This window comes from Penicillium atrosanguineum (assembly GCF_028827265.1).
Source record: "Penicillium atrosanguineum strain IBT 20685 chromosome Unknown utg000003l_segment0_segment0, whole genome shotgun sequence".
Taxonomy (NCBI): Eukaryota; Fungi; Ascomycota; class Eurotiomycetes; order Eurotiales; family Aspergillaceae; genus Penicillium; species Penicillium atrosanguineum.
In genome coordinates this window covers 139,153-154,404 of record NW_026623135.1, presented here as the reverse complement: position 1 = coordinate 154,404, position 15,252 = coordinate 139,153, and the positions used below count along the sequence as shown (strand labels likewise).

General features: G+C 52.2%; 6 protein-coding genes across 6 annotated transcripts; 1 reads left to right on the top strand and 5 right to left on the bottom strand.

The window, feature by feature from the left end:
* Positions 1–88: 88 nt before the first annotated feature.
* Positions 89–3,498, bottom strand: N7443_003461 (uncharacterized protein; the record flags this gene model as incomplete). The annotated part of the gene is made up of 2 exons (XM_056883517.1): positions 89–3,187; positions 3,268–3,498. The coding sequence occupies 2 exons, from the start codon at positions 3,496–3,498 to the stop codon at positions 89–91; spliced, it is 3,330 nt and encodes a 1,109-aa protein (XP_056741795.1).
* Positions 3,499–4,265: 767 nt separating this feature from the next.
* N7443_003460 (putative BYS1 domain protein) lies at positions 4,266–4,742 on the bottom strand (the record flags this gene model as incomplete). The annotated part of the gene is made up of 1 exon (XM_056883516.1): positions 4,266–4,742. The coding sequence occupies one exon, from the start codon at positions 4,740–4,742 to the stop codon at positions 4,266–4,268; it is 477 nt and encodes a 158-aa protein (XP_056741794.1).
* A 1,178-nt stretch (positions 4,743–5,920) lies between these two features.
* hdaA (histone deacetylase hdaA) lies at positions 5,921–8,960 on the bottom strand (the record flags this gene model as incomplete). The annotated part of the gene is made up of 14 exons (XM_056883515.1): positions 5,921–6,145; positions 6,206–6,312; positions 6,362–6,441; positions 6,500–6,585; positions 6,643–6,735; positions 6,786–6,849; positions 6,899–6,946; positions 7,003–7,114; positions 7,166–7,501; positions 7,551–7,663; positions 7,735–7,873; positions 7,930–7,943; positions 7,999–8,287; positions 8,339–8,960. The coding sequence occupies 14 exons, from the start codon at positions 8,958–8,960 to the stop codon at positions 5,921–5,923; spliced, it is 2,328 nt and encodes a 775-aa protein (XP_056741793.1).
* Positions 8,961–10,124: 1,164 nt separating this feature from the next.
* gpdA (glyceraldehyde 3-phosphate dehydrogenase GpdA) lies at positions 10,125–11,407 on the bottom strand (the record flags this gene model as incomplete). The annotated part of the gene is made up of 5 exons (XM_056883514.1): positions 10,125–11,009; positions 11,109–11,172; positions 11,236–11,249; positions 11,306–11,341; positions 11,396–11,407. 5 exons carry the CDS (start codon positions 11,405–11,407, stop codon positions 10,125–10,127), a joined length of 1,011 nt encoding a protein of 336 aa, XP_056741792.1.
* Positions 11,408–12,850: 1,443 nt separating this feature from the next.
* On the bottom strand, positions 12,851–13,527 carry N7443_003457 (PHO88 family protein; the record flags this gene model as incomplete). The annotated part of the gene is made up of 3 exons (XM_056883513.1): positions 12,851–13,236; positions 13,300–13,460; positions 13,511–13,527. 3 exons carry the CDS (start codon positions 13,525–13,527, stop codon positions 12,851–12,853), a joined length of 564 nt encoding a protein of 187 aa, XP_056741791.1.
* Positions 13,528–14,230: 703 nt separating this feature from the next.
* Positions 14,231–14,961, top strand: htz1 (histone H2AZ; the record flags this gene model as incomplete). Its single annotated transcript, XM_056883512.1, has 3 exons — positions 14,231–14,329; positions 14,589–14,658; positions 14,714–14,961. 3 exons carry the CDS (start codon positions 14,231–14,233, stop codon positions 14,959–14,961), a joined length of 417 nt encoding a protein of 138 aa, XP_056741790.1.
* Positions 14,962–15,252: the final 291 nt, after the last annotated feature.

Below are 15,252 nucleotides of genomic sequence, written 5' to 3'. Positions count from 1 at the left end.
AGCAATTAGATACTAGGTTTATCTCCTTTGTGAGTTTTATGCACTTCTACTGCTCCATTGCACCAACCCTACATAAAAACAAACACACTCACAGCTTCGCATCAAAGTCCTCAAACTCGGTGATATCAGACACAGCAACAGGACCAGTACTGACAGGCAGACGAGCCTTGAAGACGGATACGTCCGTGATGACGACGGGCTCCGGAGTAAGCACGTCACCATTGGTAGGCTCGTCCTTCGCCAGGCCGAGCTGCTTCAGCTGCAGGCCCAAGGTGCTCTCCAGTTTCCCAATCACAGGGTCGATCTGGGCCGGCGACAGACTGAGATCTCCGGCCATGTAAGCCTTGACCATATACACGATTTGTGGCTGATCAATCAGGGTCAGGTCCAGATCCTTGAATGCCGTCTGCAGCTGAGTGTTGTCCGAGGTGAAACCAGCAGCCGAAAGCTGCTTGTCGACGATCTCGACCAGACGGGCGCACTTCTCATCCGAGCTGTCGCTCTCAGCAGCTTGGGTACCGGACTGCGCATTCAGATGAATCGCCAGCTTGGCTCGCGTCTTCGAGGCGGGATCAATGTACTGACGGTAGAAGGCAACCAGGTCAGCCTTGGACAGGTTGCGCACGTTGGCCGCGTCAGTCTCGTGCTGCAAGAAGTCAAAGTACTCCGAGCCGACGTGAGACCAGTAACGACCGGTCTCCGAGCCCAGGTTCTTCAACTTCTCCAGACGCTTGTTGATGACGCTGCGCTTGTGGCCCTCAAACTCTTCCTCGGGCATGTTCTCAAGGGTAGTTCCGAATATACGCAGGAATGACTCAATGCGAGACTCGAGGTACTTGGCGTTGCGCTCACTCTGGATGATCACACGGTAGCCCATGGTGGTCGCGTTGTAACGGGAGCCACTCCACACGACGTATCCGAGCTGTTCCTTGCTGCGCAGCTGGTCGAATGCAGGCTCGTCCGTCATCTGAGAGAAGAGCTGAAGCTTGGAACGCAGGGTGGAATCCGAGAAGACACCGATGAAGAGATAGTACTCAATACAGTGGTTGACGTTAGCAGGGTCCTGGAGAGTCCGGGGGTAGACAAAGTTGCTTCCTGGAGGAATCATCATGTTACGTCTCAGGTACCACTGCGACGGAGGCAGGGAACGACCCTGTAGAGTCTTCTCCACAGAGTCAGTCATGCGCAGAGCATCTTCTTTGTACAGGTTGCCGTGGGCAAGGACCTCGATGTGGGTCTGCTCCAGCAGCTGAGGGAAGAAGGTGGTCACATCGCCGGCCTGAATGTGCTCCAACTCCTCAATGTACTGCTCGTTAACCCAGCTGCGCTCGGCCAGCAGGTAACGAGTATAGTCGCCAACCTGATAGAAAGGCTGCGAGTACTCAGCATTACGGAAGGCCCGGGTCAGGCGTTCCTTGATGATGTTGAACCGGTCCTGGTTAACGGACAGGTTACGCATGGTAGTGAGCAACTTCTCCAGCAGAACAGACATCTTGTCATTGTATCCATCGACGGAGATATCCAGACCAAGGATGTTCGCTGCAAGATGGTAATCCAGTCCCGCAAGCTCTGCATCGTAAGAGTACTCATCGAGGGAATCCCGGACCAACTCGCAGTAAAGCTTGGTTTTGATGAGGTTCGCTGGAGTCGCCCAAACCAAGGGGTTGCGCAGAGTGATGTTAATAGTAGCCTTGGGAACCCAGAAGCGGTCATCCTTTTTGAACCACAGGCGCACACGGTCATCGTGGCGGATCAGCTTGGGGGTCTTCGCGGGCTCCTCAGTTTCCTTCTTCTCCACCGACAATCTTGTGGGAACAAACTCGTTTCGGTGTGGCATATGCACGTTAGAAGTACGAGTCGCCTCGGTCGACTCCAAAGCATCCTGAATTTTGTTCAAGAAGTCCCGAGGAATCTTCTCTGACTTGTATTCAGTACCGTACCACTTCTCTTTCTGGTCCCAGGTTCCAGGGAAGGTCTGGGAAACGATGATAAGTCGGAAGTTGTCAGTACGGAGATAAGACATGGCCTTCTTAATCAGCTCGGGATCAAAACGGCGCAACAGCGATCCACTGAGAAGCCTCTCGTGAGGTAACGACTTCTGCATGACACTGCTGAGACGGCTGGTGAAACGACTGGCCGGTGTCTTCTGCTTGAAGCGGAAGTCCACTTCAGCCAGGTTCTTCATCTCGTCGAAGATCCACTGCTCTGGCTCGCGCTCCTTGATCATGGCAATATACTCAAAGATTACCTTGGCAACCTCCTGGTATTGGTTGAGACCCTCGGGCGTCAGACGAACCGAAACGGTGAAGAAGGCAGAGCCAGGGCAGATTGGCATAGCACCGGCTGAGAGACCATTGGCCCAGCCCTTGCCCTTCAAGTAGGAAAGAACACTACCGGGTCCTTCGTGGCCGATCAAGTGGCTGATATATCGGCTGGGCTGAATGTCGTTCAGGTTCTCTTCATCAATGAATGGGAAATACATATCCATGGAGCGAGAGTCCATGACCGGCTTCGCAAACACCTGGGTGCACATATCCTCTTCAGAAAAGGGCTGCACATCATCCCAGCGGTTCTGGGTCAGATCCTTGTTCTCGACATCGGCGAACAACTCCTCCACCCATTGCTCCAGCGTGTCCAAAGACTCTCGGCCCAGAACTACCAGCTTGGCCCGGTTCGCCGAGTAGTGCTTCTCATAGAACCGGATGAACTCACTACGCACCTCCAGTCCTCGTTTCTGGGGGTCCTCCTTCAGTGTCTGCAAGTTACCAGTTGAGAAGTGATGGTAAGGGTGCTTAGGGTTTGAAAGTGACTTGTTCAGCTGCATCAGTCGCCACAGGTCGCTCTGGAGGTTCTTTTTGTTCTCTGAATCCACTGCCCTCAGCTCACGGTCTAATGTCGACTCCAAGAAGAGAGGTGAAATAAAGAACTGAGCAAACCGGTCTAGAGCGCCATATAGTGGCGACTTGCCATCTGATTTTCCAGCACTGTCGGATGAGACCTCACCGACAACTCCATTCGTCCCATTTGTGGATTCGGTGGGTGTGTTCTGTCCAGTGGATTTGGGCGCACTCGAATCGCCAGTGGCCGATACCTCAAAGAAGTAGTTCGTTTCAGTAGCAGCAGTGTATGCATTGGAAGAGCCGGAATGGGCGGCTAGGTATTGGTTGTAGTCGTTCTCCTTGGGGTACTATGCAGTGCCGGGATAGACGTCAGCATTGCTCTCCACTCTCCGCCCTCTAGCTCGGAAAAAAAAAAAAAAAGACGTACCTTTTTCGTACCCATAAACAGCAAGTGCTCTACCGCATGTGCCATCCCTGGCATATCATCCTCATCGGAGAAGTTGCCCACATTGACGTTGACGGCGGCGCTAGCCTTATCAGTGTCAGGGTCGTGCACCAGAAGAGCCTCAAGCTTGTTAGGCAAGCGAATGACACGGTAGGACCGATCATCGAGCTCCGGCTTCTCCAGGCGTTCTGTGAGGCGCTCAATTTGAGTCATGACGGAAGGTGTGGCAGGGGACGGGTGGATGGAAGAGAATGAGCGGACCCAGGGGAGCTCGGATGAAGAAATCGGGAATGACGGCCGAACAAAGGAAGTCAGTGAGGTTCGTGACAGCAAATAGGGAGCGGTTGGATTGCAACTCAGGCCTCTGTACCACAACCACGGGCGTGTAGTAGAGGACCTTGGGGGCATCAAGGTAAGGGTCGGGAGAAGGTAGCGGTGTGTCTGGTATGGCCAATGCACCAGAATCACGCGAGGAATGTATGTGCAGTCAATGGAATATAGATGAAGATGAAAGAAGAGTGTCAATCGACGATTGTAAAGCCGACGGAGGCGGGGCGAACCCAACGATCAAATGTCCTGACTAAGCGTGTTTATCGGAGCATTTCCAGACCTCGATGCTGTTAGTTATGAGGCTCTTTTCGGTCAACCGGGGATTTCAGTATTCGATCCTTCCTAGATCCTTATATCCTTAGATTCTGAGGTTCCTAGGTTAGAACTTTCCTAATACTGTGCTTCCCAAACGAAGCGCATTGGTTTACTTCCAGTGTTCTATAGGGTTATCCAGACCGAGGAAGGCGATTCAATTCCAACATATGAATTCATTACTCATTAACTATATCCAACAGTCAAGTCTCATCCAATCGCCCAACGACCAAACTTGAGGCTCTTTTGGGCCCTGCGCCGTCTAGTCTTGCAACCTAGTGTCACTGCGCCCCCAGTCCACAGCCCAATCACCCACACCCTAGGTCCTAACAGAGCCTCTAGCACTTGGCGGCGGCGCACAGGTTCAGTGAAATATCCGAGTTAGCCTGGCAATCCTTAACCTGGCTACCACTGGGAGCGACACCACTTCCCCAGCAGATGCGGCGGCAGGTAGGGTCGGAGGGCAGCACATTCAATGTGTGGCCGGAGAAAGCATCACCAAAGACATCGGACATGTCGTACCAGACGGTGCTACCATCGAGAGTATAAGCAAAGTTGGTTTGTGCGCTGCCGTCATAGAGACCGTTCGCGTGGGTGGTGATCTTCAACGCGATGCCACCGGAGGCGGGATCATGGTGCAGTTGCTCCTTGTACATGCCCTTGGGTGCGATGGTGACCTTGGGACCAACAGAGCCACCAACAGACCATAGGTAGACGGGGAAGTCGCAGTGGTTCACAACGGCGGCATTGCCAACAGCGCTGGCCAGGGGAGCCAGGGCGGCGACCGAGGCGATGATGGCGGTAGTGAAACGCATGGTGTCTGAGCTTTTGGGGTAGAATAATATAGTCAATGTAGATTTGAAGCTTGAGACTGTTGATGTATATTTCAAGGGCGAGGAATTCCCAGATTTATATAGCTTTTTTGCCGAGCACTTCAGCAGGATGCACTGCCGGCACCAAGACATCTTTCTCACTCTCCTCCTCAGGGAATAGCTTCGATGACAAAATCAGGCCATCTCCATTCGCCTGCCTTTTCTGAGACAACGTGGGCAGAGCGCAGGAAACGATGGCACGCCAGCCATAGCCGACGAACAGTGCCCCGCATGGACGTTGGAGAACCAAGTGGCTATAGGTTGGAAGGTCAAAGAACAAAGTCACGCTGAACTCGTATGTCTCAGAGTGCTTCGACCTGAATTCCGTCCTCTCTCTCTCTCTGGGGCGCCAAGAGTGGAGATGGACCCTGGCTTCAAATCTGGGGTAAAAGTCTGAGACATGGGATAGTTACATCCTAGGCACCGGATGCATTAGTTCGTGCATCTCGTGAAAATCCCGCCCCGAGATCAGCTAACCGGAACATTTCTCGTCACCGCCAGAGATGTGATGATGTGGTTGGTGGTGTTTTACTTCCACACTAAAAATCAAGTCTTCCGCCTCATTCTCGTATTTGCTCGGTTGTCGTTTCGGCGGGACTTGCAGCTCCGTGACGTAGGATCTAAATCCCCGTCAAAAGCCCAGAGAATTTAGCCTATGCTACATACTAACATCTTGCCTTTCTGAGTCCTTTTGACCTCTTTCCTAAAATGTGAAAGAAATTGCGAGAGGGCTCCTTGCACATGTACAATATTTCATTCAAACTCCACTTTACCGAACTTCACCTTCAAAAAAAAAAAAACAAGACGTAGTCGCCTCTTCAAGGATATTTAGATCATCTCTGGATCCGGCAGTAGATCATCTCGCTTACCAAGGCTAGCAGTACAGCGCCGCACTATTTCTTACTTGCCTCTGCGGGGAATTCTCGGCTAGAGACGCTTGATGACTTGTTCAGTGAAGCATCGGTTGTGTGATGAAGCGAAACGGATCAGTGGAATCGTGCTGTGGCACGCACTCAGCGGTAATTATCGCGGTAGGTAGCACCACAAGGGGTCTCGAAGAGAAAATACTCTAAAGCAACATTAGGGAATTCGTCCAGCCTAGGGCTGTCACTGATGCAGCCTCATTGGTCCTTCATCTCTGCGTCCTGATCAGCATCCTCGCCTTCCTCCTCGGACTCGTCGTCGGCACGTTCGGAAATCCATTCGAATACTTCGTCCTTGTGCCGAGCAAGCATCTCGCTAAGCTGTGTCTCAGGGGACTTGATCAGGGTTCCATAGCGCTTGGACGGTTTGCGGTCCGGGTTGCCCCAGACTCCGTGCGTCTCTGAGACAAATACAAGAGAGTTCTGTAAAATGGTAAGCAGGTGAGTGGGGAAAGCATGAGACTGATCTTAAGATTCTCTTACCTCGCGATACCACTTAGACAACCACGTCTGCGTGGGAGATGCAATCGCACGAACGGGGTTCTCAGCCACGAATGACACGATTCCGTTAACGCGTTTGTAAAGGTTTTCTATTTCCAGTCAGCGACTTTTCTTGGCTTCATGTAGTGTTGGACGCACCTCGGTTGATAAGCAAGTTGGCTACCCCGTAGAAGGCATTACCGATTCCCATGAAAAAGATCTCGGTGACTTCGGTAGACCTGTTGACTTATGTTACTTGGGTGTTCAGTCACCAGTCGGACAAAATCGCCTGCTTACTCGATGTAGTTGTCCCACAAATAGCTGGCCAGCTCTTCGGTTGCTGTGGAACGATTTTCATCCTCGTCCTCGTATCTGCCGGTGGACTGATAGTGCCGGTGATCAGTCGGTATATACATGGAGTGTTGACTGTCAACTCTTACCGTCTCCCGAGTAACGTGCTTGGGGACATTGACGTCAATTACGGCATAGCCTTTTTTGACGATCCATTCAAGGTAGTCCTTTTCGCCATCCGCCTTTTTAAGTTAGCGCATTTTGATCAACTGGGCCGTTTCAGTCAACTTACCACCCAGGTGTTGTGAGCATCCATTCGGCTAGTCACCGGGTCAGGATGTCCCATAATCTCGGGGCTAAAGACAGTTAGAACGGACAACTCTGGTTTTTTCGCAAGATACTTACGGATCATGGAAAATAACGATAAGGGGAACTGGGTTATGAGTGTTGTTGCTGAAGATAACGGTGAGCCTGAGCGTCATTGCTCCTGTAGTTCCTGCAGCACTGACCTTGACAGGACTTGATTACTGAATGACTTGGAGATGGCGGTGCGATAGATCCACAACGGGGTGAGTTTGAGTTCCTCGTAAAGTTGCTTGGACTGGTAGTCACGAAGGACGTCTGACACAGTTGTCAATGTCTGTTCGTGGGCTGGCGGGGCAGCAAACATACCGTGAAGTCGGTTTGCCCACACGGGATTGATTGGTGGCTTCGGAAACATGCAACTCCAATATTGAGCTTGAATGCTCATGACGCGACCGACGGTGGCCTTGGCAGCCTCTGTGGGAATAGTGTTCATCAGACGGTCCGGCGGCTCACCCATAAGGGTCTTGGTCACCGCCAGGGCAGATTTGGAGATAGAACGGAAGTTATATCCTCCTTCCAGGCAGACAGCAATCTTGCCATCAGCAAGAGTCATGAGCATGTGGGTCATCTGAGCGTAACAGGGAGGGGAGACGAAGCAGCCACCCAGAACATCGCCGGCAGCAGCGTCAAACCCAGCCGAAACTGTTCAGGAGTTAAAGATGGTCCCCTATCAAGAAAGATCCAGACTTACTGATCACCAAGTCCGGGTTGAACTCGGTAGCAATGGGCATCACAACTTTCTGGAAAGCCCACATGTAATCACCGTCACCCATTCCTTGATCAGGCCAAGGAATGTTGATATTCCTTCAATCGGATGTCAGTACACTTTTTTTTTCGAAATCTGACTCTCCCAAGTAGTGAATCTAGGCAATTACCTTCCAAGTCCTGGGCCCTCACCACAGTGGTCCCAATCTCCTGCAGGACCACCGGGATAAAATTTGCCGTTCTGATGAACGTGAATAGAGACATAAAGAATATTCGGGTCATCATAGAAGGCTTGCTGGATCCCATTTCCTGTAATCATGTGAGCGCGTACATTCTTTAATCAAACGTGGCAGATTTTCGCCTACCATGATGGACATCCCTGGTAATCGAGTCAGTATAGCGGCATGAGAAAGAAGAGCCTGATGTGCACTCACCAGTCGAGAATCATGATCTTACGGCACTTCTCACCGAGTTCCTTCTGACAGACACGTGCTGCAACGGAGACATTATTGAACAGACAGAAGCCCATGGCCTCGTTGTGCTCGGCGTGGTGGCCAGGCGGGCGGATGACGGCGATGGCGTTCTTGACTTTGCGCTGCGCAACCGCCAGACAAGTCTCAATAGCACCTCCTGCAGACAAAATGGAAGAGGCAAACGTCAAATCATTGAAGTAGATAGAATCTTTCTGCTTCTCCAAGTTCACCAACGTATCATCATCCATCGCTAGCATTCAGTTAGTGATCAGACCGAAATCACAACCCCATTTCGTCATACCTTGAGTGCTCTTAACAAACGCGTAATGGGCTTCGGTGTGAATCATGGTAATCTGCTCTTGAGTAGCCTTGACCGCATTGATCCTCTGAAGGGTCTTCGGAGCCAGGGGTCGCGTCGACATCGGGTCATCGATAAGGCCAGCACGGCATAGCTCCTTGTAAATGTACCAGATCCGACGTGGATCCTCCGGATGCACGTCCGAGGTGGGACGGACTTCACAGTGGAAGCGCATACGCTCATCGTAGCAAAGACCTGTCGCTAGCGACCCAACTGGAAGACCAGACCGAGGCATGACCTCTTCATCAGACCAGTCAGAGTTAGGTTCGACAAGACTATCTCGCTTCGCGTGTTGGGAAGCGGAGTTGCTCTCCGAGTCACTTGGCTTCAAGTGTCCCTCTAACGCCTCCCCTAAGTGGCCACTAGAAAGATGCGATGAGAAAGGCTCAGAACCTGGAGATAAAGACTTTGGCGCGGATGGATGAATGAATGAAGGAGCCAGAGTAGGATCCCCTCGATTGTGTAGATGGGTAGTAGAGGGAGGGGGATGCGTGAGAGACGCATGAGAGGGCATGGTAGGCAGCTTGTGGGTCTGCCCCGTAATGGACTTCTCTTCTTCTTCCATTTTGGTGTTTCAAAAAATCAAGGAGCAGTCCTCTTTCAATGAGGCTTAACTCTTGTGCTTAAAATTTCATGACAAAATATCGTGAATCAATGGCTGGTTCAAAACATGCACGACTTCCGCAGAAGATGCTTAGGCGATAAAGCAGTAAATGTCGCAGACAATCCCGGGTGATACCGTTTCAAACGATTCACCTGCAGACAGTGAATGGTATGCAGCCGTGCTGGAACGGGACCGTGGCCGTATAGAGCTCCGTCCTTTGTATTCCCGCGCGAGCAATTGCGACCCCCAGAGACAGCAAGTGCAGCTTTCTTGCGGAGAGCTCCAGAGGCAAGAGGCAAGAATTGGAATTTAAATAATCAATTCCAATGCGACACTGCTGGTATCAAGGCGTCACCGCTGAGACTAAGCAGTACTTGGGGGATGGTGGATGATTGATATGGCGATCCCTGGGCTGGTCCTGGTCCTTATGTATTACTGCCAGACATTCAATGACTTACCGCTTCATACACCGCCTTGAACCCGAGTTATCTCCGGATATGCGGGTCTTGGTGCCTTATCGCCTTATCGACTGGGAAGAGCTATAACTACGAGATAAGATAGGATCAAGCTGCACTTCTGGCACAAAGGCTACATGTGTATGATAGAATAGGTTTCCAGTGTTATCATCCCAATCCATTTAGATTTGCGTCCAAAGTTTGCGCACACGTATAGTCATTGTTAAGGTTCAAAGTCATGCGGTAGTGTACTCACAGCTATTGAGGAATGGGATATCCAATGAGTAGATAGAGTAAACACTAGAGTCGGATTCGGTGCATAAATCGTCTACGAGTCCAGTGAGTAACCTCGGCATATCAATAGATAGTCATGGTTCCTTTCGTCCCGAAATGCACACTCAAGCTTCGGGCGAAAGGGCAGCCACGGATTCGCCCCATCGCAAAAGATGAACTATACGCTAAACCCTGGAAGCATTATCTACGTCCTCCAGCTGTCTAGAATTACAGAAGAGATTAAAACGCAACCGGAATGTATTTGGTTCTCATTAAATGGACGTAACAGCTAGTTTTTTCTACGAGGTAAATTCCCATCCAGTCCCGCATCGACAGGTACCTTCACGGTGAACTATCCTCAGAGAAGACTCCTGGCCCCAGGACGCTGTCCTGATTCCTACTGGCCATCGACCTTGGCGATGTAGGCGATCAGGTCAACGACACGGTGGGAGTAACCCCACTCGTTGTCGTACCAGGAGACAAGCTTGATGAAGTTGGGGTTCAGGGCGATACCGGCCTTGGCATCGAAGATGGAGGAGTGGTCATCACCGTTCATGTCAGTGGAGACGACATCGTCCTCAGTGTAGCCGAGAATACCCTTGAGTTCGTTCTCGGAGGCCTTCTTGATGACGGCCTTGATCTCATCGTAGGAGGCGGCCTTCTCGATACGGCAGGTGAGGTCGACAACGGAGACGTTGGCGGTGGGGACACGCATGGACATACCGGTCAGCTTGCCGTTAAGGGAGGGGATGACCTTGCCGACAGCCTTGGCGGCACCGGTGGAGGAGGGGATGATGTTCTGGGCCGCAGTACGGCCACCACGCCAGTCCTTAGCGGAGGGACCGTCGACGGTCTTCTGGGTGGCAGTGTAGGAGTGGATGGTGGTCATGAGACCCTCAACGAGACCGAAGTTGTCGTTGATAACCTTGGCGAGGGGAGCCAGGCAGTTGGTGGTGCAAGAGGCGTTGGAGAGAACGTCGACCTTGGACTCGTAGGAGGTGTTGTTGACACCCATGACGAACATGGGGGCATCGGCGGAGGGGGCAGAGATGATGACCTTCTTGGCACCACCCTTCAAGTGAAGGCCAGCCTTCTCCTGGGTAGTGAAGACACCAGTGGACTCGACGATGTAGTCGGCACCGGCCTTACCCCAGGGAATGGCAGCGGGGTCACGCTCAGCGTAGAAGGTAATCTTCTTGCCGTTGACAATCAGGCCGTCGGAGGCAACCTCGATGGTGCCCTTGAACTGGCCGTGGGTGCTGTCGTAGCGGAGCATGTAGGCCTACATCATGGGGGGGTGTGGTTAGTACAGGATGCGGGGCAATTGCAGGGGTCTGTGGAGGGGGTCACCCCGCCACCAGGCCACCAGGGTAAAACTTACAGCGTAGTGGACCTCAATGAAGGGGTCGTTAACGGCAACAACGTCAACACCACCGTGGTTGATGCTGTGTAACAATTAGAATCAAATTCGTCCCACCAGACGCGGAGTCGAAGAGTAAGGAACTTACGCATTGCGGAAGACCTGTGTGAGGAATTAGCTGGTGATCGAGATAATGATGAAAAGCAAAAGAAACTTACAATACGGCCAATGCGACCGAAGCCGTTGATTCCAACCTAGAGGATGATGAGAATTTGCGACACGACGTGGCTGCGACCCGGAGAGCATACCTTGGGGACCATGTTTGCGGATAAATGAGTTCTATTAGACAAATCGATGTAAGTAAGTGTTAAAAGATAGAGCGAGGGAGAGAGAGGCAAGAATGGCCCAGATGGATCAAGATCCCAGATGAAAATTAGGGGGGTGGGAGATGAGACTTACTTTTTTGAGGGTAGAAGAGGGATGGGGAAGGAAGGAAGAAGGAGGGGGAGGGGGAGAATGCAATTCTTGTAGTATTACGCAACGACCAGATCACCCAACTCTACACCGGCACCTTGTTAGAAGTCCCCAGACGTCTCGGCGCGTCGGAGCAAGCTAGCTGCAGTTCCCGGCACTTGCCGCTTGCACAGCTCCCCAGTGCCCTTTTCCGGTTTCATACACCGGGGAATTCAGGAAGCTTTACGATATTTGCTCTACTCTGTGCCAATGAGCGTGCGACGATCCTCACACGTCGGGTCTCTATGACCTTATTGCCTCGGCGAGGAGCTCTAGAATGTTTTGCCAGTCTACTTCGGCACGATAATGTAGTCCTACCGATGCCCGATGCCCGAGGAGGGGGGGGGCTTTGGAGGGGGTGGAGGGGCAGTGGATGATGCCATGACTGAGGGGCAACCGTCTCCTTAGTAACCACTGAACCACAACCATCAGGTCAGGCCAACAGGTACAGATCCATAGTTAATGGTCGCCACTAGTATCTTTCATATTTCATTATTCTTTTCATGATTTATATTTTTCTTTTTTTGATTCACTTCTCTCTGGGGCCCGTGTGTGCCGTATGCGGCCAGGCGGGAGCGGGATGCCTCGAAACAGACTGCGGTGGACCAATTTGGGATGGGGCAACTGTATAAGAAGTGGCCCGCGCCCTGAAAGAGGTCACCGGTAGCTGGGCCACGGGAACAATCAGATTTTTACTATTATTCTTTCTGGTTTAATGTTGCATTTATGTTGTTTGAGTTAATCAGGCGAATCCAGAAGATTATAAATCTCCGGCACCGGCCATCCGAGGGGGCAAAGGGGCGTGTTCAGACGAATATGAACCCGGATCAAGACCTTTGGAGGTAATGATGACAAGGGATGGCAGTGATGGCAGTGATGGCAAGGATGAGATGTGAGATGTGAGATATGGCATACATTCTAGCATGCCACCGCAGCCCCTGGACTCGAGGTTAATCGGCAAATCCTTATCGCTCTCGCTTCGGTGGAAGCCCATGGAACTTCGCAGATACCCGCTACGATCCGTATCGCATCGCCACCCCAACAGTGGATGGCAGGCCATTACGACGAAAAAAGAACAGAGGATGAAAGAATAGTTCAAAAATTAAGAGCGTCACCGCTCGACTCATCGCCATGGTATTTGGAAGGGATATAATACAAGTCAGAAACGGCCGTAGCAAAGCTTCCCCATGCAAGTCTGGGTCAAAAGATGACCGTCGATCGTACCGATTGATCCGCCATATATCGACCGTTTACTCCTCCTTGACACCGCCGCGGTAGTTCTTCTCGGCAGCCTCGATGGAGGCCTTGTCGCTCTTGGGCGCACCTTGGGACATGAAGCCACCGCCAGCCTTGAAGGGACGGGCGAGGTCACCGGTAGCGGGCTGGCCGAAGATGTGGATTTTGACCAGGTTGGACTCGATGGCACCCTTGAGGGGGATGATCGACTGGATGAGGAGAGGGTTGGTGTACTGCATGTACAGGTGCATCACACCCATCATGCCAACACCCATCAGCTGGCTGCGGAACAGCTGGCGAAGCTGTCCCTTATCGTAGTCCATGTTGGTGGTGGTCACGGGCTTGGCCTCCTCGCCGGCGCCCATGGGGGCGGGCTCGACGTACTTCAGGGTCGTCATGTCTAGTTGTTGGTTAGTCAAGAGTCGCGTGGTATCTCATGGACGCGATGCGACGATACACATACCCTTTTTGCTGTTGATCTTGGCCTGTGTCCATAGGTAGATACCCACAATGAGGACGTTGGACAAGATGTACAGAGCACGGACGCCCATCAGAACATCGGGGTTATCGAAGGGAACCTTCTTGGACAGCTGCATCATCACCAAGATGATGGCCAGGTTGGTACTGCACGACGTGTTAGAGCAGTCCATGCATGGCGTAGATATGAGACATACATTTGAGGAGACACCATTTTGACGAGTCGGACCTTGAGGGTGCTGGATGAGGTACGGGGGAGATGAAAGGAATACTGGAGAACCAAAACTCGATCGCATTTGCCCCGGGCCACCTGGCACTTCGGAAGAACTGTCTGGCCGCTGTCAGGTGACCTGCTCCGCTCGCGCTCGAACTCCACGGTTTGTGTTCGGATCTTCACTACTCTTTCCAAAGGTTCAACGAACCCTCAGTCCATTCTCCTTGATGACCAGCAGAAATACGGACGGGTACAATTCTTGATGACTAGACCTTCAGATTTGGCGCCGCCCGAGATGACCTGATGGCTCTGTGGATGCCCGCAAACAGGCTTACACCGTGGCGCCTACTGACCACACAGTTCAAACTAACACCGCCCAATACTCCGTGGTTGGCAGATGGAAGACTTATTTATGCACTTTCGATATGATAACACCCAGCAGATCCAATCTTACCGACACAGACCACAGTCAACGGTGCACTGTGCAACTATCGCTGGGCGACCTTGAGATGATTACCGCTTTGGGACTAGCGTCGGGCCGTCTTTAGCGACCGTGCCGGCGTGGACATTTCTGACTTCTCCATCCATCAACAACGCGCGTGCCTTCCCGCATTCTGAATCGCTCCCCCATCCAACTTCCTACAGGAACGCTTGCCATCTCAATCCAACGCGCTATCCCAATACCTGCGAATACTCAGTCAAAATGCCTGGCGGAAAGGGCAAGTCTATCGGTGGAAAGGGTGGTTCCAAGGACTCTGCGGGGAAGGCCCAGAAGTCTCACAGCGCAAAGGCTGGCCTGCAGGTGTGTCGTCGCCCGTTGTCGCCCTGGCCCGTGGTCTATGCTGTTGATTGAAGACATGAGATCAGGGGTTGGACTATGGAATTCTGTCAACACCACGACGCGTCGAGTTGACTTCCCCCTCACCGGCCTGGAGTTTCAGGGTCTGGCGAGGGGTCTCATCCATCATCCCACCCGGTCGCATGTCCTCTCCGTCGCGCATGGGCCCCGAATCGCGTCGACCCCACCGTCCCGGTTCATAAGACTAACATGGATTCTTTAGTTCCCCTGCGGTCGTGTCAAGCGTTTCTTGAAGAACAACACCCAGAACAAGATGCGCGTTGGTGCCAAGGGTATGTCCCCTTTTCCTTCCCGGTGTCTGTTTCTCATATGCTGACAAATCCACAGCCGCCGTGTACGTGACTGCCGTCCTCGAGTACCTGACCGCTGAAGTACTGGAGTTGGCCGGCAACGCCGCCAAGGATCTGAAGGTCAAGCGTATCACGCCTCGTCACTTGCAGCTCGCCATCCGTGGTGACGAAGAGTTGGACAGCCTCATCCGCGCCACTATCGCTTTCGGTGGTGTCCTGCCCCGCATCAACCGTGCCTTGCTCCTCAAGGTCGAGCAGAAGAAGAAGGGCAAGCCCGAGCTGTAAACAAGACGGTGGATGTGCACAATTGGGTTCTCGAACCTGCTCCCTCCGTGGTCTTTCTGTCTTATCATTCTTCACGGCGCGACTCTGATGTTTTTGTCTATTCCCCGGTTTTACGTGCTGTTGTTTTATTGTTCCATGTCTATTTCTAGTTCACAGGGCGCTGTAATGGGAAAATGGGGGGATATCCTGGTAGTGTGGGAATTACTACTTCTTTGATCTATCTCATCTTCAGTTGTAGCCACTCGACATTCATGTTTGGAGGCTTTCTAGCCATGAGTATCCGTGGGCAAT